The sequence below is a fragment of the Haliotis asinina genome, chromosome 1 (assembly GCF_037392515.1).
Source record: "Haliotis asinina isolate JCU_RB_2024 chromosome 1, JCU_Hal_asi_v2, whole genome shotgun sequence".
Taxonomy (NCBI): domain Eukaryota; kingdom Metazoa; phylum Mollusca; class Gastropoda; order Lepetellida; family Haliotidae; genus Haliotis; species Haliotis asinina.
Genome location: NC_090280.1, coordinates 66,796,798 through 66,821,298, shown reverse-complemented (window position 1 = coordinate 66,821,298; position 24,501 = coordinate 66,796,798). Strand labels below are relative to the sequence as shown.

At 40.7% G+C, this 24,501-nt stretch overlaps 1 protein-coding gene across 1 annotated transcript in view; it reads right to left on the bottom strand.

The window, feature by feature from the left end:
* LOC137296312 (beta-ureidopropionase-like) overlaps nt 1-24,501 on the bottom strand; it is a 43,788-nt gene that overhangs the window by 7,041 nt on the left and 12,246 nt on the right. Inside the window, exons 3-11 of the mRNA XM_067828085.1 lie at nt 22,189-22,276; nt 21,385-21,479; nt 20,349-20,433; nt 18,488-18,564; nt 17,975-18,029; nt 10,995-11,109; nt 9,966-10,047; nt 1,252-1,294; nt 637-663 (exon numbers count right to left, since the gene is read on the bottom strand). Coding sequence (XP_067684186.1) covers nt 637-663; nt 1,252-1,294; nt 9,966-10,047; nt 10,995-11,109; nt 17,975-18,029; nt 18,488-18,564; nt 20,349-20,433; nt 21,385-21,479; nt 22,189-22,276 — 667 coding nt within the window. The remainder of the gene's footprint in view (nt 1-636; nt 664-1,251; nt 1,295-9,965; nt 10,048-10,994; nt 11,110-17,974; nt 18,030-18,487; nt 18,565-20,348; nt 20,434-21,384; nt 21,480-22,188; nt 22,277-24,501) is intronic.

The window sequence follows — 24,501 nt, the reverse complement described above, 5'->3', positions numbered from 1 at the left end:
AGGCAGTACATGCATTTCACGCCAGTTCTGTTGACAGACTGTCATCACACCTGGCTAAACAACCTACTTGTCATCTGTTGTTTTCAGCAGCTATTTGTATTTATTCTGTTTTGCTCAATTTTACGAGTAAACATGCTTTTCTGGACATCCTCTTATGCATCCCACTGAATGCCCAACTAGGCCAAAGTGGTTTATTTCAACATACGCTATTTGTAGTTGTGTCAGTTTTAGGGATACAGAGTAACAACCTAAAAACAGTTGGGTTTTTTTCCATTTCCGACTGTACTATAGTCAGCAGTAGAATGCAATGTAAATGATGTTCTACATATCCAGTAACAGTATTTAGTAACAGTGTGTAAGTGATGTTCTACATAGTCAGCAGTAGATACAGTGTGTAAGTGATGTTCTACATAGTCAGCAGTAGATACAGTGTGTAAGTGATGTTCTACATAGTCAGCAGTAGATACAGTGTGTAAGTGATGTTCTACATAGTCAGCAGTAGATACAGTGTGTAAGTGATGTTCTACATAGTCAGCAGTAGATACAGTGTGTACCTGATGCAGCTTATAGTCAACAGAGATTTCATTCTGAAAGTATTAACAAGCGATTGACTGAAACATCTTGTAAGATTCTTACCATAGAAATGGCCAAAGTCTTTGTGAGCTGTTGAAAAACAAATAAGGTCATCTTTAAAGAAGTTTATAAAAATACAACCAATGCGTGAAACACTGATACAGAAGACTTAAAAGAATACAGAGGACTAGTTCTGTAAAGAACTGATTGTCTGCAATTGGTCAAGCAAAACACATATCCAGTATTACAGATTGGCTTTAGAAGAGCAGCTGTAAGTATTTTGCAGTATGTAAAGTTGAATGAGAGGGTTCAGAAGTTTTCTAGTAACTGCTGCTACTGACACAACTACCCCCTCCCCCCCACCCCTTGACATACACTGACACTATTGCAGGTTACCTGAGTGAGTGAGTTTTGGGTTTACACTGCTTTACTGACCCTGATATCACTTTCAGTTTACTTTATATGCTTCTGGTTTCATTATATCATTTTCCAATGGAAAACCAGTCATAAGCTTCCAACTAGCAGCATACCTCCATGGCTGGAGATGCTGGTCAACCTGTGGCATAAACTGCATGACCAGGACGAGTATCAAATATGTATACAGGTGTATGTGAAGTATACAAGACTTCAAGGGAGACATTTAACAACAAGTACTCCATGTTGTGATAGTCAACTTACCAGGCAGGCCTGATCCAGAGGTAAACTCATTGGGGAAATATTCCTGTAACAGAAGATATCATGCTTTACAGGTATGTCTGTGTAGAGGAACAGTGAGAAGCGTTTTGTTTTAAACATATTGTATTCACAGACAAAAGGATTTGGAACAAGTTCTCCAACTTAGAATAACCTCTCCTTGGTATGAACATAGGTAATTCAGATAACCGCAACTGAAGAAGACAGACAGTGGACAAGAAAGTAGTACAAGTGAAAAAGAGATACAGCTTATACAGGATAATAATATGCTATACAAATCGTTTTGTCTCACTACAGAATGACTGCACTAAGTTGATTACATTTGTATTTTCAAATGATGATAGGTCTGCACTTCCTTCTAACAAAAGTTTGAAACAGACAAGACAAGAGTCTTCCATAAATCCCCAAATATACAATTGGGATCAGTTTTCCGTCCAACTCCGTACAAATCAAAGTTCAAACAACTGACAGCATAAGGAACAATTACAAGTATTCTTAGTAACTGTTTGCAAACTTACCTCTGGATTATGGCTGCCTTATTCCTGTGGTTACCACAGATACATACAGAAAAAATGGAAAAGGCAAAACTATTCTTAAGTCATAGTTTCCCTGCTGTATGTTACTCCCCATGGATTTATCTCTCCTTACACGCGAGACATAAGAGCAGGCCCTTTTAAACCTCACAATTATGCACTCTAAAGCCAACATGTTAACCCAACACCAAGGTAAGGATCAACCATTAGGAACGCAAGTAAAGTGACAACAGGAGTCTATGACGTCGCTTCTGCGTTATTGATGTCACTTTCAGTTTCAGCCGTCATAATCTCCCTTTAGATTACGTAATCGAGAACAACCAATATGGTGGTATACCAATCCACTGAATAACATGTGACTCAAAACTAGATTAGATCATTCCAGATATAAAGATTATTCTCCTCGGAGGCATGTTTTCTCTAAATACCGTCAGTCATGGGTAATTACAATGTAGATGATCACTTAATGAAGCTACATATCAATTTAATGACAGTAACTATAAGTAGATAATTTAACCCCTCAACCTTCATCGACCCAGTGGCCGTGTGGTTGAGCGGCTGCCTACTGATGAGAGAATTGCGGTTCTAGTCCCGCTTTGGACAACCTTTGTATTGTGAGTTTAATCTTGAAAGATATTTTCAATTGATTTCAAACACTCATGTAGCATCTGAATATTGATAGTCATACGAAGTTAGGAAAAGTAAACCCCTCGAAGCGGTCTTACTAACGAAAAGTAAAACCTGGAAAGTCTTACTAATGAAAAGTAAAACCTGTCCCTCCAAAACAAAAACCTCAAATGCTGTTACTCTGGGAAAACAAGAGATGACCTATTCTATAGTGAGGAGGACACTTTAGGTTTATATTAAGACTCCCATCCCTTGAATCCTGAACAGCAGAAGACTCCCATCCCTCACTGATCAGTCAGTATTACACTGCATGCAGACTTTTCTGAGCACTACCCCCACCTCTTCCTTTTTACCCCCAAAGGATGATCTTGTAGAGGAGAGGGGTTGAGCTGCAACCTCAGTTTCAAGATTCTTCAGCCCGTCCGTGGAAGACGCCACTTGTCTGAGGTATGTGTTGATGGAAGTATTCTTTGACTTCCACTGACAAGTTGACACCATCTGTTCTACTGAAACGGATCTCCAAGCAGCTAAAAGGTTCCTAATGCTTTCATCTCATTCGGTGAGAACTTTACGTTATTTATGCCCTGATCACAATCCTGGTATGAATAGGGCAATAGTCTATGCTGAAGTGTTCTTTGAAATTTCCGAGTTCGTATTGATTTTACTAGATAAAAATAGTCTGCAACGATTTTGCATAGAAACTGAATATACCAGCCTACAGCGTGAAGCTGTAGCAAAGGCAAAAAGAAACACTGTCTTGAAGGAGAGGAATTTCAGCGATGCATTCTGAACTGGTCCATATGGAATCCATTGTAATGATTCAAGTACTGAACAGAGGTCCCATTTTGGCAATTCATGGAATAGTAATAGAAGAATCTAAGAGCTGATGCTGTTGTCTCCATTTGATGACTTAAGCCCAGTGATGCTGTGGACGATCTCACTGCACGAGAGATAGACACTGGTGTCTGTTGTGAATCCCTACTGTTCAAGTGACTTGCAGATAACTTCAACATTGGGTTGAAGTTGCCGAATGTTCTTGTAATATGGGCTCAATTCCAGTTGACTAATGAGATTGTGCCAAGTTGGTAGTAACATCGGCTTGTCAAGAAGATATACTAGAGTTGGAAACCTCTGCTGGTCTGACCACATTCCTTGAACTTAAAGGTGACCAATATGTACCCCCAACCCATGGTGGAAGCATCTGTGTACACTGTCAGGTCTGGACATGGAGGCTGAAAGGGTGCTACTGACAGGGTGTTGGCCTTGTTGGTCCACCAAAGTAGCTCTACTTTTAGTTTCTTAGGTAATGGAAGCCGCATGTCTAAGTCTAAATGTCTGTTCTGGTTGATCCACACCTGACTCTCCCACAAATGGATCCTGCCATGTTGAATTGACACTAGCAATCCTAGGAGCGACATCAAAGAGCGTAGAGAAACTGGAGGTGTAGAATCCTGTCTCTCAGGATTAAACAGCAATCCGGAGAAGGACAAATGTAAGACACTCTAGAGTCCAGTATTGAACCCAAACACTTTATTCTTCAAGTCAGAATTAACTTTGATTTGTCGGGAAGCACAATTAGACCCAAATGACTAAACACATTGATTAAGAACTTAGTTTGATAAGAGTCTGAGTGTATTCCTTGCTGGAAAATCGTCCAGGTCTCCGTGAATGGCAATGTTCCTGCGATGGAGAAAATTTAATATGTGAAGAGCCCAGGCGCTAAGATATTCCAAACGGAACCACTTGAAACTGAAAGCCCTTGATTGCAAATCTGAGATATTTCTGGGAGCATGCACGAATCAGGGTGAGTAAATAAACATCTCTCAGATCTAACTTCTGAATTCTGAGTGAGTGCGGATGAGTGTGTAGAGGTTGCTGAGCAACTTCATCTTGAATTTGGGAGTTTTTTGGAGAAAATGTTAGTTTATAAGCTTCAGGTCCATAATCATTCCCATCTCGTGTGTGTCTTATCGCGGGGGAATAGAAACACTGGAGAATAAAAACCTAGGAAGGTATCGTGATTTGGAAGCTCTATTACCGCCCATTTCTCCAACAATTGATCTATAGTCTGAGTAGCTGCACAGAGGTGAGGTTCCTGTACAAAAAATCTCCATCCCGTGGGCTGGATTGTTATGGGAGGTAACCTGTCACACTGTAACATAAAACCCCTTTTCACAACTGACAGTATCCAAGGGTTCCGTTTGATCTATCTCAAATTGTCTCTGTACATGGAAATCCTGCCCCCAAGCCCAGGAGGGATGGTACCTGAAATTATAAAAACACGATGTTCTAGCTCTAAGTCCATGGACATTACTGGGTCGTAAAGCTGAGAGGAAAGAATTCTTGGATCATGTATGCCAGAATTTTCTTCCACCCTTTCTTGAGGAACGAAAAGGAACTCTACCCCACTTCTTCCACTGACACTGTCAGACTGCTCCCTGGAAGAAATTGAAGGTGAATGTGGTCTGGGTTTCCGATATATGTTCAAAAGCCGATCTTTGCAAGGACAAGTTCAGGGCACGTACAGCAGAAGCTAAATGCTGATTAAGATTACGCTAGGTAAAAGCATCCTTAGTTGCAATGGCCTGCTGATAGTATCCATTAAAGATGGTATAAGAGTTAATGAATTAGGGAGGTTCCTCACAGTGTTAAACTTTGAGAACAATCCACAGCAGTTAAGCTAACTCAACTATGGACGAGTGTGGTTGTGAAAGCCTAGAGACACGTTCAGGTGGAAGACATCCCTTTGTCCCTCAGTTCCACAGTAATTTCCACCGCTGGTTGATCAGACGGAGGAGGTACCGTAGGCGGAAAAAGTGCATGAAGAAATTCAATTTTCTCTCTAGGAGAACATCCTGGTACGCACTCATCAGCTTCCATATCCATGGACAGGACTGTTATCAAACCATCTCACAAAACAATGGTTGGGTGCAAAACAGGGTAAACACTAGATCCACGGGTTGACCCAGTGCCAGCAATATGATCCAAGACATCCGTGACAAGACTGCCCAGCCCGTGCTGCATGCTTGCATCTGTGTTGGTATTAGTTATCAGCTGACTGTCACATGTATAGAGGTGATTTGCCAACAGCGACTGAACACCCGACACAGGTAGGCTACCACCGGCCCGTGCCATGGATTTATCCTGCTGTCTGCTGACACAGATGGCTGTCCCTGCCCAGCTCAAATGCTGGGATCACTATTCAGCTTCAGATGGCATCAGATGACCATCCTCTGGGACAGAGCTCCTGACCTGCCAACGGGTACTGACCACAGACTGTGGCCTCGGCTGGCTTTTTGCAGGTCTGATCCACTTAAGGTAGACTGAGACTAAACTGCTTTTGCAGATCGGAAAACTTAAGGTATTAAGAGACTCCAGCTCATTTAAAGGTCACTTGCAACCAAAAAATCAAACATAATTAAAACACAGATATCACTTATTCATGATATATAAAATGCTGATTAAGAAAAAACAAATAAACAGAATATAACCGGATAATCGCAAATCAAAAGTGCAATATTGTGTACTTGGGCTTACCTCCCTAAAAACAAAGCAGCTGCGATGCCGAATCCAGTCAGAGCCCATGGGTGTGCACTCAAGAGTAACAAAGCCTTTTCATTGGCCATTGTTTCATTTGCCACCCCTTTGTTTGTGGCTTGATGAATTCAAATTGGATGTGGTCTGTGATTGAAGTTGTGCATTGCATATTGTCATTACCAGACCTAGGTGTGAATAAACCAGATATTGAGTTTTCTTGGTGACGGAGTCTACTTACTGCTTATCACAATCATGTTTTTTTTGTAACAACTAGATTATTTACACTACTCATGTGTCATGAGTGCAGCGCAGCATAGCTGTTGAAAGCACTTTTTCCCTCAGCAATGGGGGATAATCAGTGAATCGTTTGAACTTAACTGCAGGCTTTTTGGTCATGTCAGGTTTTTTTCAACTTTATAGGTTGAAATTGGCATTTTTGATCATTTGTTTTGGTAAGTACATACTGAAAGGTACCAGAATCTGCAAAGTTGTGTTTTACAGTGCATGTGATCTTTAAGGATTCGTTAACTGAAGCTGACAGGGAGTCAAACAAATTAGTAATGGCGACCAAATCAAATGATGCCAAAGATCTGGATTTTGATGAGAAAGAACAGGAACTACTTTCACTAGTGCTATCCGTTCAACTAGAGAGGGAATCTGATGAAGATTTAGCATGTTTTCAAAAGTCTGAAGACCAAAAAGATTCCTCTTTTTAACAGAATTCCTAGCAGCGTCCATTTTGATCCAACTGTCAGAGCTTAGATTTGAGCACAACAAACACCTAGTACAGGGAGGATCCTTGATACACGCTGCACACAAAGAATGAGGATGAAGATCTGACATATATTTTTGACACTGTAAACACTTGCCTTGTGCCACAGTGTGGTACAATAAAAGGGGACGCAAAGTAAGTTATTAAAAATGACACAAAGTTAATAATTGTAATTGTTGCTTCAAATAAAGCGACTGTACTGACCAATCTGTTGATCTGATCTTGAAAATTCATAATAAACCAATGATAACGAATCATAGTAGAATCTTTTCCAATTTCCTGAAAGTGTCCTGTGCATAGCACATACAGAAAACATTTTAGGTTTCAGAGGGAGCACTCTTACATCACAAGTTTAAGGGGAGATAATTTCATGGGGAGGGGCATACACCAGGGGAACTATGACTCATCGTTTTTTCTCTTCCATTTTTTTCTGTATGTGTGAAAAAGGCAACCATAATCCAGAGGGAATGTTGACACCTATAATTACACAACTTGGTATGAATAATATTGATGCAACCATATGAACATATCATAGATCTTAATGAGCGTTCTCCTAAACAATACATATTTCAAAAGTCATATGGAGGTAACCATTTTTGAAACTTTTTGTTTCCTATTTTTAATGTTGCCAGCCCATATGCTATTGCAGGTAAGGTTAACTGCAATATAGTTATGGTTATCAACAGTTTTAGTTTCATCATCATTCAAAGTAAACACGTGGTATTTCGACATCACTTTTCTCTGAGAATTGGACAGCTTCTGTATTTCCTCAGCTGCACTTAACTTTTACCCCAGATATTTAACTTAGATAAAGCATTTAGATTCATTTTAATAATCCAGTTATGAGGTGAAGTGTAACCTAAAGACAAGTCATCAGTAAAAAGATACATTGAGCAATTTAATTCCCCTGCTACATCATTAAAGTATAAAATGATTTAGACAAGAGTCATCAGAAGATGACATATCCTCCCGGCCCCCACATATTTGAAAGGACAAATCATCTGACAGTTACTTCATGTTTTCTTAGATTAAGTTTGAATCGTTTCCATGGAAATCATGAAAAATATAAATGCCATATATCTGTAAACAGCAAAAGGCCCTGCTTCAAGAACTGTCTCATATATCTGCCAAGATCTGTTGAAAGATATGAAATGGTTTTCTCTCGAAATGAAGCCTATCCCTCCATTTTGAGACTGAGTCAGAATTGTTTCAGTGGAAACTGGGAAAAATAGAAATGCCAAAACATTGTAAATAGCAAAAGACACCACTTTGTGGTCTGCCTCAGTCTTGCTGTAATTTATTGAATAGTTTTCGAGCTGTGCTTTGGAAACAAAGTCCATCCCTCCATTTGAGACTAAGTCAGAATCGGTTCCATGGCAACTGGGAAAATGATAAATCACAAAAATCTGTAAATAGCAAAAGGCACCACTTTAGGGTCTCCCCTACATATCTTTTGCAGAAAGATATTTAGAAGTTTTTGAGTTGTGCTTCGGAAACAAAGCCCATCCCTCCGTTTTGTCCAAAATGTTTCCATGGAAACTCAGAAAATTATGAATCACAACAACCTGTAAATACCAAAAGGTACCATGTTGGGGTCTGCCACATATATGTACCAAGTTTTGCTGACAGATATTAGGAACTTTTTGAGATGTGCTCTGGAAATGAAACACACCTCTCATTTTTTAGACAGAGTCTGAATCGTTTCCATGGAAACCAAGAAACTAAGAAATCGCAAAAACCTGTAAATAGCAAATGGCACCACTTTGGGATCTGCCACACATCTCTACCAATTTTTGCAGAAAAATATTGAACGGGTTTTGAGCTCTGCTCCAGAAACGAAGCCCATCTCTCCATTTTGAGACTAAGTCCGAAACATTTCCATAGAAACTGAGAAAATAATACATCACAAAAACCTGTAAATAGCAAAAGGCATCACTTTGTGGTCTGCCTCAAATATCTGCCAAGTTTTGCTGTAAGATATTGAATAGATAGAATGTATTGTTTAGGAGATCTCCAGACAAGATGACAACCTCAAAGCCACAGCCTAAATCATGTTTCCTTGGAAACCACCAAAAATAAAAGTGATATCTGGGTCCAACCCACAAAAGGCACACCTACGGATCATCCTTGACATGTGTACAAAGTTTGGATAAACTTTCACTGATAGTTCAGGAGATGCTTCTGACAAAATATGAGGACGCATAGACCAAACCTGTTTCTACATCCCTTTCAACTGTGTTGTAGTGTGGATAATAATTAAAGATGTCTTTGAAGACAACTCTTTCAAATACTTCACACAGCATAAAAGGAATACTGGTCTATTGTTGGAAGCTAAAGTTGGATCACTTTTCTTGAAAAGTGGCGAGACAGGCAATTCAACAACTCCACAATGATGAATTCTTCCTACATGTTCACTGGTTACAACTAAATCAAGAAAGTACTATAACGTTGCGTTACCCTTGTAGGCTCTGTTATAATATTTTTCAAACACTTACTTACTATGTGATATCTTAAAGGTTTACCTTTACAAGACAGAAGGTCAGCAATAAGATCACCTACTATAGTAATTTGACTTGTAACATCTAGATTCTTTTCAATACTGATGTCTAATCGTTCTCACAATTCTAAAGAATTATACTCAGGTGTGTACGCTACAAACAACAAAACAAATAATTACTGTGTCTTTTAGCAGCATTTAGAAGTCATTACTCATGACCAAGATCTGTTATGGATTAAACTTCTTTTTGTACATGTGCTTGGCGTATGTGAAGTGCTGGGTATGCGACATCTACATTAAGGATAAAGGATAGGATATTTATATAGCACACATATCCATGCATTTATAGCTTGCTCAAGGCGCTGGTATTTGTTTCCCTCAATCATTGGATCACATCAGTGTCACATTGTATAATCAGTCTCAACTCCCTGGGGAGTATACAACTCTTGGTGCCTCTAGGCACACCAAGTTTATTGTGGCTCTCTCATCCAAACGAGGTGCCCAATTCACAGCTGGGTGGACTGTACTCTGTACATAACTTGTAGTATGTGTGCGTGACGGTTGCTAGGTGGGCATGACATGTACATATCTTGTACTCTGTGAGTGTGACATATGCTGGGCGTGTGTGACCTGTGCTGGGTGTGTGTGACATCTACATACCTCATACTGTGTGTGCGACGTATGCGAGGCATGTGTGACAGTGACATGCTGGGTGTGTGTGACATGTACATACCGTGCCCACTCTGTTGATGGCAACACTGAAGTATGAGTTGGCTATAGCTGCACAGCGTGCTTCAATTGGCCACATTGTTTCACTACAAATGGAAAAGGAGACTGACAGAGTGTTAGTGAAATGTCAAACGTCCAAGCTTAATGAAAACAGTTGACAGAAACTTAACCTTTGAACAGATTACATGTGATAAACCATTGCACAGATTACTTTGTGATAAACCACTGAACAGATTACCTTGTGAAAGACAATTGCACAGATTACCTTGTGATAAACAACTGCACAGATTACTTTGTGATAAACAAATGGAAAACACTAAGTAATCATGGAAGTGGGGTGGGTGGGTGTTTGAACAAGTACAAGAGTACATGCATACTTGGCTGTGTTGAATGCCAAATGTATCTGTTCACTCAAGCTGTGGGTTTGTATCACAACGCACAGCAAAATGGACATTGTCAGTCTTACTTCAACTTCATGGAATCTTTAAGTTCATGATACATGTAGCATAAATGTTAATGGGAAACAGTTACACTCCAAAAATACCTGTCATTGACTCAATTCTGTTCGGCTCATATTACAGTCAAGATTGGGAAAATCATACTCACTCACTGGAACCAAAGAGTGTTGGTGAAAAGTCCAACCTCATCAATCAAATAAGGGTAGATCTACCCCAGGAATAATAGACAATTTGATAAACTGCATAGAACACTGCATCCAACAGAGTATTGAGAGTATCAGAGTACATGTATGTAAAATATCTTTGAATCTGACTGAAAAAAATAAATTCCTCTGCTGTGAATGTTGCTTGTAATGTAATACCGACACCATGGCACTCTTTTGAGACACCACGGATAGAGCCATCCTACAAAGATTCAGATTCGTACGCCTTGTCGGAAAAGGCAAAACCAGACTGATGGTTAACAAACATACTAGGGACGTTAAGGAGAACAAGGAATCAAGTGTAAGTCTAGAGGATGACGGAAGAATTCTTTCACCATCCTGAAACACAAGACAGCTGCAGACAGTGATTACCTGAGTCCAGAGACAGTTGCAGATGGATTGAAGACAATTTCAGCTCCATTGATGCCATACATCAACCAGTTGAGTGGATGGTGACGCCCATAGCAGATGTTCACACCAATCTTACCTGTTGTGAGAGAGAAATGTGAGCTACCTGATACATGTCAGTATGTGGTGATCAAAAATGACACACCTAAAAGTGTATGATGGTATCTGTATCGTGGTTATATGCTTTTAGGGTATCACACCTAACTGTGAGTCATGCACGGCTCCAGAGAAGGACTGCATTGGTGTATGCGCAAATAAAACATGCATGATATGGTAGATGATTTAGACAAGAGTCATCAGAAGATGACATATCCTCCCGGCCCCCACATATTTGAAAGGACAAATCATCTGACAGTTACTTCATGTTTTCTTAGATTAAGTTTGAATCGTTTCCATGGAAATCATGAAAAATATAAATGCCATATATCTGTAAACAGCAAAAGGCTCTGCTTCAAGATCTGTCTCATATATCTGCCAAGATCTGTTAAAGATATGAAATGGTTTTCTCTCGAAACGAAGCCTATCCCTCCATTTTGAGACTAAGTCAGAATTGTTTCAATGGAAACTGGGAAAAATAGAAATGCCAAAACATTGTAAATAGCAAAAGACACCACTTTGTGGTCTGCCTCAGTCTTGCTGTAATTTATTGAATAGTTTTCGAGCTGTGCTTTGGAAACAAAGTCCATCCCTCCATTTGAGACTAAGTCAGAATCGGTTCCATGGCAACTGGGAAAATGAAACTTTTGCAGAAAGATATATAGAAGTTTTTGAGTTGTGCTTCGGAAACAAAGCCCATCCCTCCATTTTGAGACTAAGTCCAAAACGTTTCCAAGGAAACTCAGAAAATTGTAAATCACAACAACCTGTAAATACCAAAAGGTACCACGTTGGGGTCTGCCACATATATGTACCAAGTTTTGCTGACAGATATTAGGAACATTTTGAGATGTGCTCTGGAAATGAAACACACCTCTCATTTTTTAGACAAAGTCTGAATCGTTTCCACGGAAACCAAGAAACTAAGAAATCGCAAAAACCTGTAAATAGCAAATGGCACCACTTTGGGATCTGCCACACATCTCTACCAATTTTTGCAGAAAAATATTGAACGGGTTTTGAGCTCTGCTCCAGAAACGAAGCCCATCTCTCCATTTTGAGACTAAGTCCGAAACATTTCCATAGAAACTGAGAAAATAATACATCACAAAAACCTATAAATAGCAAAAGGCACCACTTTAGGTTCTGATTGATATATCTAACAAGTTTGGAAGAAAAATATAAAACGGTTTTTGAGTTCTGCTCCGGAAACCAAACACACCTCTCACTTTTGGGACTATGGCCGAAACATTTCCATGGAAACCGAGAAAACAATAAATCACAAAAACCTGTAAATAGCAAAAGGCACCACTTTAGGTTCTGATTGATATATCTAACAAGTTTGGAAGAAAAATATAAAACGGTTTTCGAGTTCTGCTCTGGAAACGAAACACACCTCTCACTTTTGGGACTATGGCTGAAACATTTCCATGGAAACCAAGAAAATAATAAATCACAAAAACCTGTAAATAGCAAAAGGCACCACTTTTGGGTCTCCCCTACATCTACCAAGTTTTGCAGAAAAGTATTGAACGGTGTCTGAGTTCTGCTGAAGAAACAAAGCCCCCCCATCATCAGACTACTAGTTTGGTCTAAAAATATTGACTGGTTTCTGAGTTATGCTCCAGATACAAAATGATTACGGACGGATGAGGCGTTGACTATATCCCCTCGGCATGTCATAAGGATATCTTGAGAGAGTCCACTAGGTCGAAGAACTGCTGGATCCACCAGAGAAGCTGAGGAGATCCTATTGACCCCATCTGGATGATGTGCCACATGACCGCTGCGTTGTCTGAACATATCATGAGAGACATTGGCCAAAGATGTGCCCAATGAACAATGGATAGTATTACCCCTCTGAGCTCCAGAATGTTGATGTGACACAAATGATCTGCAAAAGACCACTGCCATAACACTTGCTGGTCGAGAAGGTGAGCTCCCCATCCGTGAAGGGATGCATCCACATACAGATGATGGGACAGGATAAACAGCTCTAAACAAATGCCTCTGGAACATTCAACTCATCCACCCACTAACAGAGGTAGGGATGTAGTTACACATGAAGGGAGATTGGCGCTTCTAGACCGCCCACTCTGATGTGAGGAGCTACAAACAGATGTACTGGTTGAAGTTGCAGTTGACCTCGTAGGGTCAGGGTTTGTGCTAACGTCAAAAGGCCAAAGAGCTCCTGCCACTGACGTAGTGTCCTTTGATGCAACAATGCAAGGGGAATGAGGCACACTCCCTCGGGACAAAGAGTTTGTTCACAGTCTGCGTCGAACACCCTTATGGCAAGTAAGGATCAGTTCCGACTTCTGCCAATTGACCAGCCAACCTAATTGGTAAAGTAGCCGCATCGTAAACTCCACAGCTTGGATACTCGATAATCGTCGATGTAAGCCTCAAATATGGGGCCATAGAAATTCCAAAGGGAAGAACTCGCCATTGGTAGTAAAAACCCTCGAAAACAAACCAGAAGAACTTGCGATGAGCTGGGAAAATCGGAATGTGAAGATATGCATCTTGCAAATCGAGACTGACCATGTAATCCCCCAGCTTGATAATCGTTTTGAGAAGCGCTACTGAGACAGTTCGGATATGAGGTGGAGGCAGAATATACCTTGTTGAAAACCTTCACTTTGAAAACAAGAGTCATCAGAAGATGACACATCCCACCGGGCCCACATGTTTGGACAAACAGGACAAAACAGCTGACTGTTACTTCTTGTGTTTTTAAACCAAGTCACAATTGTTTCCATGGAATTCATGAAAAATATAAATGCCATATATCTGTAATCAGTAAAAGTCACCATTTCAAGATCTGTCAAATATATCTGCCAAAATCTTTTGAAAGATATGAAATGGTTTCCGAGTTGTGCTCCGGAAACGGAAGTCAGCAACGTGTTCATGGAACCGAGAAAATAATACATCATAAAAACCTGTAAATAGCAAAAGGCACCACTTTGGGGTCTGCCACACATATCTACCAAGTAACACTGACAGATGTTAAGAAGTTTTTGAGTTCTGCTCTGGAAACGAAACACACCTCTCACTTTTGAGACTGTGTGAAACATTTCCATGGAAACCAATAAAATAATAAATCACAAAAACCTGTAAATAGCAAAAGGCACCACTTCAGCTTCTGACTGATATATCTACCAAGTTTTGCAGAAAAATATTGAACGGTTTTTGAGTTCTGCTCCGGAAACGAAACACACCTCTCATTTTTGGGACTATGGCCGAAACACACCTCTCATTTTTTAGACAAAGTCCGAAACGTTTCCATGGAAAACAAGAAAATAATAAATCATAAAAACCTGTATATAGCAAAAGGCACCACTTTAGGTTCTGATTGATATATCTTACAAGTTTGGAAGAAAAATATTGAACGGTTTTTGAGTTCTGCTCTGGAAACGAAGTCCACCCCACTATAAGACTAACACCAAAATGTTCCATGGAAAAACAAAAAAAATATAAATGCCCAAAATCTGTAAATAGCAAAAGGCACAACCATAGGCAGAGATTACTACATCTATCAAGTTTGGTCTAAAAATACCAAACAGTTTCTAAGTTATGCTCCGGAAACAAAACGATTACGGACGGACGGACAGACGAGGTGTCGACTATATCCCCCGCATTACATGCCGGGGGGATAATAAGTCTTAACTTGCCTGAGTCTTTCTTGGGGACCAAGAATATTGGCGAAAAACCCCTGGTTGTCTCTATTGTGAATCGTAGAACCACCTTCTGCTAGGGGGGAATACATCCTGTGAGCTGGAAAGATTGTAAGAGGAGGCTTGCCCAACAATCTGGAGTCTGGAGTCAGTAAATCAAGGACATAAGAATCTTCCAAAACAATCCAGTTGGGAGCATAAGTCCCAAGTCTTCCACCCACTGGAGAAAGCTGGATGGGCACAACTGGGGTGGAAGAAACAAATCTGTTTCTGATATCACAAAGTCATTGTTTGTCAGACTTCTGGGTCAACTGTCTGGATGAGGAGACTGGCTGAGAGGCTGTGAACAGAACAGTTGTCCCAAACGATTCCTCCAAGGCCACGAAGGGAGGGGGGGAGTAGTGTAGAATCAGAGTGCAGATCTGGATTTGATGGGTTAAAATGAGAAAGTCGCTATTGTCTCAAAGACTCTTCCACTTGCATGCGCTTATACCTCAATGGCTCAACTGACACTTGCATGTGTGCATCCTGGCCTACTTTATCAGTGACATTCCGAATAGCTCCGTTGAATAAGGTCTTCCAAGACCAAGGTTGACGAAACAAGTTGGTGCGAAATGTGTCCTCCCAAGAGGATAGGTGAAGAGGACCCCTTGGACGCAAAAGGAAAAGAAGTGCGGGAGCTGGTTGAGCAGGACTTGAAACTGTTCCTGGATCAAGAACATAGTTGCCCGAATAAAGGCTTGTTGATGTGTAAAAGCATGAGCAACTGCTATGGCCACGGCTTCAGAAGCAATCAGAATCATGTTGAGAGGAGCCATCACTTTCCTAATTTCACTTTCCTAATTTCACTTTCCAGATGAGGCAGGTCTCTGTCCTCGACTAAGAACAGAGAATAAGCCCTCTGTTTGGAACCCAGCAAGGAGATGTCGTCATCCACATGAAAAGCCAAGCACATGATCTGCTGAGAGACTAAAGCGTGGAGTAGCAAACCTGTCTTTAATCATCATCAAGTTGTCAAACGCAGTATCCAAGGCCGATGCTAACTGTGGGATACACGGCCAGGAGGAAAAGTGATAGAGGCAAAATCCCATGGATGCATGTCAAAGCTACACAACAAGTCAGCAGGTCATGCATGAGCTCCAAGAAGGGTGCAGGTTGTCAGCAATCCAAACCAAAAGGATCTCAAGGATACAGGCAGTATAGGTCTCGCCAACACAGACATCGTAGAAGCACAAGCTTGACCCAAGGTAATCATAGAACTCATCAATGGAGACATAGAAACCACAGAAGCCATGATACGAGTCGTTGTAAGTGTGGCATAGGATGCCATCGGTATGCCACGATTTGCAAATGCATAGGTAATGGCCAAAGCAGAAGAGACAATCACCACTAACTAACTCCACCAACCGAATCATGAGACAGTGCAAACCCAGCCACTGGAGGAGATGCATGCATTGTTCTGATGTCAACAACCGAAGACAGAAGCGGTGCACTAGGTAGCCCAACAGTAAGCGTCGACCTCACTGCAACACTCGGAAGCTGTACACGGTGTGGAGTAAGCATGGCACTGGTAGCATGCGGCACACCGAACAAAAGAGCTGCACTAGGGGTAAGTGATGCACTAGCTTAAAGCGGCGCAATGATAGAGAGCCACGCTCAAGATCGAAGTGATGAACTGGACGAAAGCGCCACACTGAGTGTATGTAGCACATGGAGCTTGGATATCCCATGCAAAAGTGAATACCGCTGCCAACAAAAGCGCCACACTGGAGGCAAGTGGTTGAATAAACAGATCTGGAACAGGCAGTTGCAATAGCTGCACTCTTAAATCAGACTCCACTCTAGACCGAAGCGGCACACTGGGATCGGAGATCTAAGAGGAAAGTGCGGCATTTGAGTGTAGAGCGTACGGAGATTATTGCTGAGATACGAATCAGACGTTTTCTTGATAAAATCTTTTAGGAGAGGGAGATTGTGAATGTCAAGCTGATTTTTTGTGCTAGCAGAGGGACCCTCCTCCGTCCTGTGTCTATCCCTGTCAGCAAGCCGGTGGGAAGTCACTCTTCAATATTCAGAAAACGCCTTGTCGTACAAGTCAGCACAGACAGTACACCGCCGTGACCAGGCACAATGGCCAAGGCAATCCACATACAAAGAGTGTGGACCTGCAGCAGAACGGCAGTTATCACAATGCTTTCACTTTTTCGTAGTTGACTTCAAAGTTATCCCAATAATGAAAAAGTAGAATTCTCATGTTGTCAAAACACATCCATAGTCTGAGGTGACAAGAAAGAGAATGACGAGTACACTCTGTCAAGTGAGCGTTGGAGCATGCTGCATGAGCTTACTGATAACTGAAGGTGTCGATATTGGGTAGGGGGCCAACAACTTTTGTTTCAACTTAGCTCAAAGCACATTCCACACATAGTCGAAGAACAAGAAGAAAGCTGCATAATGTGAGATAGAATAAGTTTAAAAATAAAGACATTATCAGTTGAAAATTGAATATCTTTGTAAATTGTTTGACCCCCAAATTTACATGTTGACTCTCAAAAAATTCTCCGCAGAGTTAAACTAACCCCAAATGTAGATGTCCAGGGGGAACCTTAGTCATGGTAACCCATACTAGTACAACATCTTATAGTGCTTCATGGTAACATGCATAATGGTATGACACTTTACAGTGTGTCATGGTAACATGCATACTGGTATGACACCTTTCAGTGTGTCATGGTAACATGCATACTGGTATGACACCTTTCAGTGTGTCATGGTAACATGCATACTGGTATGACACCTTTCAGTGTGTCATGGTAACATGCATACTGGTATGACGCCTTACAGTGTGTCATGGTAACATGCATACTGGTATGACACTTTACAGTGTGTCATGGTAACATGCATACTGGTATGACGCCTTACAGTGTGTCATGGTAACATGCATAATGGTATGACACTTTACAGTGTGTCATGGTAACATGCATACTGGTATGACACCTTTCAGTGTGTCATGGTAACATGCATACTGGTATGACACTTTACAGTGTGTCATGGTAACATGCATACTGGTATGACACCTTTCAGTGTGTCATGGTAACATGCATACTGGTATGACACCTTACAGTGTGTCATGGTAAATCATCTTTATCTGTTTAGTGGCAAGATACCTACCAAACTGAGTCTGGAACACTCTGTGTCCTGTGTTGCCTTCCATGTAATACGTTGACTGAAACAGACAATGTTCAGGTGACCTGGATAAACAAAGACACATTGTGCAGGTGACCTGGATAAACACAGACACATTGTGCAGGTGCCCTGGATAAACACAGACACATTGTTCAGGTGACCTGGACAAACACAGACCCTTTGTTCAAGTGACCTGGATAAATGCAGACACATTGTTCTGATGACCTGGATAAACACAGATCCATTGTTCCAGCAACCAGGATAAAGACAGACATTAAGGTGTCCTGAGTAAAGACGGACCCTTTGTTCTGGTGACCTGGATAAAGTCAGACACATTGTTCAGATGACCGGGATAAACAGAGACCCACTGTTCTGGTCACCACGATACACACAAACCCACTGTTCAGGTGACCTGGATAAACATGGACAATGATCATAGGGTACTTAGCAAGCCGAACACAGAGATAAAGTCTCATGACTAGGAACATCACTACGTACCTCATTGAAGTCCCCAATCCTTGGAATATGATTCTTGCGGCTTTTGCCGATCACAGCACCCGAGTTAGAGACAACTACTGTAATACAACAACAGTCAACATGACAGAGTGGTCCTTAGCCTTCCTTGTCTATTAGTAGTGTAACATGACAGTCGAGAAGAGAGAGTGGTCCTAAGCGTTCTGTTTCTTTTAATTAATTTAGTTACTTTTAATTAGTGTAACATGACAGTCAACATGAGAGTGGTCCTAAGCATTCCTTTTCTATTAATTAGTGTAATATGACAGTCAACACAAGAGAGTGGTCCATAGCCTTCCTTGTCCTTTAATTAGTGTAACATGATAGTCAACACGAGCGAGTGGTCCTTAGCCTTCCTTGTCTATTAATTAGTGTAACACGATAGTCAACACAGGAGTAGTCTTGAGCATTCCTTTTCTATTAATTAGTGTAACACGATAGTCAACACAAGAGTAGTCCTGAGCATTCCTTGTCTATTAATTAGTGTAACACGATAGTCAACACAAGAGTAGTCCTGAGCATTCCTTTTCTGTTAATTAGTGTAACATGATAGTCAGCACAAGAGAGTGGTCCCTTAGCCTTCCTTGTCTATTAATTAGTGTAAGACGATAGTCAACACAAGAGTAGTCCTGAGCATTCCTTTTCTATTAATTAGTGTAACACCATAGTCAACACAAGAGTAGTCCTGAGTATTCCTTTTCTATTAATTAGTGTAACACAAAAGTCAACCCGAGAGAGTGGTCCTTAGCCTTCCTTGTCCTTTAATTAGTGTGACATGATAATCAACACGAGAGAGTGCTCCTATGCGTTCCTTTTCTATTAATTACTGTAACACAACAGTCAACATGAGAGAGTGGTCCTGTGCGTTCTTTTTCTATTAATTACTGTAACATGACAGTCAACATCAGAGAGTGGTCCTATGCATTCCTTTTCCATTAATTACTGTAACACAACAGTCAAAACACGAGAGAGTGGTCCTAAGCCTTCTTTATCTATTGATTACTACAACAGTAATTAATTAATTACAGTAACACAACAACAGTATAGCAAAGTGGTACTAGGGTCCATGTCTAACAGCATTGTTAGTACACAACTAACTTCAAGTGTCAGTGATGAGGTAGTGCAAAAAACAGATACGTTTTATCAATGTCAAAATTCAGTCAACTTGTAAGACAGCTTGAAAAATCCAGTGACCAAATTATTTGATGTAATGCAAGCCACAGTCTCATTATGCAAAATGTTTAAGTGTATTTGACACAGATTTAGCCTCAGTATAGCCTAATCTGAAGTCATGTTTCACTTGTGCACAGTCATCAGAAACTAGCATTACAAGCATTACGTCAAGGCTGCATAGGAAACAATGTTGAAGGGTATCGGCTCAAAGTATGGAGCATAACAGAAAGCATTAGGTTAGGGGGAAAGTGAGAACTGTCTTATTGAATCTTGTTTGGAGGATAGATTAAACATCATGCTATCAAAAGAATGACAGACAAAAGACAATATGGATTGTGCCAAGTTACTCTTAGGATTACACAAGTTCTGTTTACTTGTAGAAACTAATGTAACAAAATTCATGTCACATTATAATCCCACATGCCTCTGTAAAGTTTCAGCTCACCATTTCAGTTGAGAATGAGCAGTCTAAGCTGTTTTTGTGTCCACTAGCCATTAACAATATTGCTAGAAGACTTCAGCTAGTGTTGCAATACGGGCTACTAGTGGGGCCTACCTAACAGAAATGAATTTTACTTGAGTCTTGGACAAATGGCTAAAGTTACAGACTGCTTGAGTCCTTTATGTTGTCATAATGGCCATACATATAGCTTGAAATCATCAGCAGACATACCTGTGGTGTTGGCCAGGATTTCGCCATGTGCCTCGTCCCGCTCCAAGATGGAGCTGACTACAACCATGTTGTGTTTCTTGCTCAGCTGGACAACACAACAAATGTCAATGTTCAATGTTCTTCATGAACACAAACATGTATTGTTACCATAAAAGAAATGACATAAACATCCTCTCTGATTAATCAAGAAAGCCTCATGTTCACTAGTCATGTTTTCTGCCTTATATGCAGGTGATGTCATATACTTGTGTACTGTCAGTACTATCACTACACACCTTAACAAGACGCCGAGTAACTTCAATACTAACATAAAGAAGTCACCAATATCCTCAACAATGGCAAACTACACTTCATGAATATTCTACTAGTTAGGATTACAGTATGTCAATGTATTGTAAGGTTTTACAGTTCTGCTCTGGAAAGCACACCACCATATTCAGTCAAGGTAAAAACTGTAACGCAAAAGTATTTCATTCAGAAATCCAAACCTACCTTTCTGCTCTGGAAATGAGTACAAAAACCAAGTCAAACTTGTTGCCATGGAAACCACAAAAAAATCAAATTCTAACACTGGTGTAACCCCCAAAGCACATCTAGGGATCATGGTGAACATGACATTGGCAAACATGTGAACCAAGTTTGATACAGCAAAAAGTTTGGGAGATCTGCTCTGGACAAAATGACATCCTTAAAACCACAATAAGTCATGTTTCCATGGAAACATATCTGGGTCTAATTCCCAAAAGGCACATCTTGGGATCATGCTTGACATATGTACCAAGTTTGTTGAAGATAGCAAGCATAGTTTGGAAGATCTGCTCCAGACAAGATCACATCATCTGTCATAGTCAGAGCATAAGTCATGTTTCCATGGAAACTGCAAAAAGTAAAATTCACATCTGGGTCTAACCTCTAAAGGGCAGATCTAGAGATAATGCTTGATATATGTCCCCAGTTTGGTTAAACTATCACAAATAGTTTAGGAGTTTCATTGTTGAGGGGGGTACCAAAAATATATATGGGGCTTCTAACTCACTTCTTGCATCGCTTTCACTGTTGGTCCATTTTCTGCTGACTCAGCAAACTCACACCATGGAGATTTCTCTCTGGTGCAGAAGGCAAATGGCATATCTGATAGAAAGAACACATTAAAAATATAAAAATAGTACAAGATCTCAACTCAGGCTGGAAAGACAGGGTGTTCACTCCATACAAAGCCTATGCCAGAAACAATCATACTTACTCCAAGCCCCCTGGTAACAGTAGGCGTTCACTCTACACGGGGCCTTAGCCTCTGACAATCATACTTACTCCAAACCCCCTGGAAACACTGGGTGTTCACTCCATACAGGCCCTAAGTCGAAGAGAATCATACTTACTCCAAACTTCCTGGAAACACTGGGCATTCACGCCACACATTTTCTTCGCTCTCAGCCTTAGGGAATCATACTTACTCCAAACTTCCTGGAAACACTGGGCATTCACGCCACACATTTTCTTCGCTCTCAGCCTTAGGGAATCATACTTACTCCAAACTTCCTGGAAACACTGGGCATTCACGCCACACATTTTCTTCGCTCTCAGCCTTAGGGAATCACACTTACTCCAAACTTCCTGGAAACACTGGGCATTCACGCCACACATTTTCTTCGCTCTCAGCCTTAGGGAATCATACTTACTCCAAACTTCCTGGAAACACTGGGCATTCACGCCACACATTTTCTTCGCTCTCAGCTCCAAACTTCCTGGAAACACTGGGCATTCACGCCACACATTTTCTTCGCTCTCAGCCTTAGGGAATCATACTTACTCCAACTCAGCCTCAGACACTCATACTCACTCCAAGCCTCCTGGAGACACAGAATGTTCACTCCACACAGGGCAGCAGCCTCCGCTATTTCACAGATCCTCTTTATGAGGGCATCTCTCTGAAAATACAACAACAGTATGCTATGGTAAACAATCAGCTACAAAAGACTGGTCTAATACCACACTGACATGATGTTATGATACCCTAGTAAACACAACGAGCAGTTGTCATAATCAGTGACATAATCCACTGTCACAAATTATCAAATCAAACTTAACAAGAGTCATCACAGGATGACATATCCCCCCGGCCCCAACATAATTGAAAGAACAAATCATCTGAGGGTTACTTGATATTTTACAAAATTAAGTTCGAATCGTTTTCATGGAAATAATCAAAACTATAAATGCCAAATATCTGGAAACAGCAAAAGGCACCACTTCAAGATCTGCCTCATTTATCTACCAAGTTATGTTCAAAGATATCAAATGGTTTTTGAGCTGTGCTCCGGAACAGAGCCCATCCTTACATTTTGAGATAAAGTCTGAATCATCTCCATGGAAACCAAGAAAATGGTAAGTTACAACAAGAGTCACATATGGAAGGTACAGGGTCGAGTCGCTTGGAGTCGTAATTTTCAAGATCACATAAACACTTTCAAGATTTCAGCATGTTAACCTGCATGTTAAGCTTGTCAGCGATATACCTCAAGAAAAATTCACTGGATTTTCCTCATATTTTATGCCTAGCTTCATATAGGGAATGTGTGACATCTGTGACAAAGTGGTTCCAATCAAGACATTTTGTATACTGCTTCCCTATGGCTGGACAAGATGTATCACTTCCATAAAGTCCAACATTTCCACACTTGTAACATGTACATCCATCTTTGTTGCTCAGTCATTGTCACTTACGGTTTATAAGACATAACACTCTGGTCATGTCATTCCACTACACTATATCAAAATCACATGCGAGGACAGTATGGAGACAACTCAAAGGGTCAGAGATCTGTGACATACTAGTATGCAATTGGATGATCTAGAGTAAGATGTTTATGTACTTTAAAAGCACATCCATATCTATCCATTAATTATAACTGACCACAATTTTAAGTATTTAGTGCTATCATTTTCATTACCATGACTTACGCTTATGTGTGCACAAATGTTTTCAAGTAGGTGACATTTGGTGCCGAATGGAGGGTTGATGTGTTCCGCTTCTTATGCTTGGAAAATTCGCTGGTTAAGTTGGACAGGACATGTGTTTTATTGTAGTTTAAAGGTCAGACTGTACCCATATGTATATGGAATGGCTGTTGATAGCCTGGATAATTTTTATAAAAATATAGGGTTACTTAGTAACAGAGGTCTATGGGAAAACATTTGGTGTCATGTAACCTGTAGCTCCAGGCACAAGTTTTAATGAGAATTATCTCCCCTGGTTACATGTTACATTGAGATTCCAATGCGGAAAAGGACTGGCAATACATAACAAGAACTATCACCTATCTGCCAAGTAAAGAACAAATCCCCAAACTGCCAAGTAGAGAACTATCACCAGTCTGCCAAGTAGAGAACTATCACCAATCTGTCAGGTAGAGAACTATCACCAATCTGTCAGGTAGAGAACTATCACCAATCTGCCAAGTAGAGAACTATCACCAATCTGTCAGGTAGAGAACTATCACCAATCTGCCAGGTAGAGAACTATCACCAATCTGTCAGGTAGAGAACTATCACCAATCTGCAAGGTAGCGAACTATCACCAACCTGAGAAGTAGAGAACCATCACCAATCTGCCAGGTAGAGAATTATCACCAATCTGTCAGGTAGAGAACTATCACCAATCTGCAAGGTAGCGAACTATCACCAACCTGAGAAGTAGAGAACCATCACCAATCTGCCAGGTAGTGAACTATCACCGATCTGCCAGGTAGAGAACTATCACCAGTCTACCAAGTAAAGAACAAATCACCAATCTGCCAGGTAGTGAACTATCACCAACCTAAGAAGTAGAGAACTATCGCCAGTCTACCAAGTAAAGAACAAATCACCAATCTGCCAGGTAGTGAACTATCACCAACCTAAGAAGTAGAGAACTATCGCCAGTCTACCAAGTAAAGAACAAATCACCAATCTGCCAGGTAGTGAACTATCACCAACCTAAGAAGTAGAGAAGTATCACCAATCTACTACGTAGAGACCTACCACCTATCTGCCAGGTAGAGAACTATCACCAATCTGCCTGGTACTGAACTATCACCAATTTGCCAAGTAGAGAACTATCACCAATCTGCCAGGTAGAGAACTATCACCAATCTGCCTGGTACTGAACTATCAT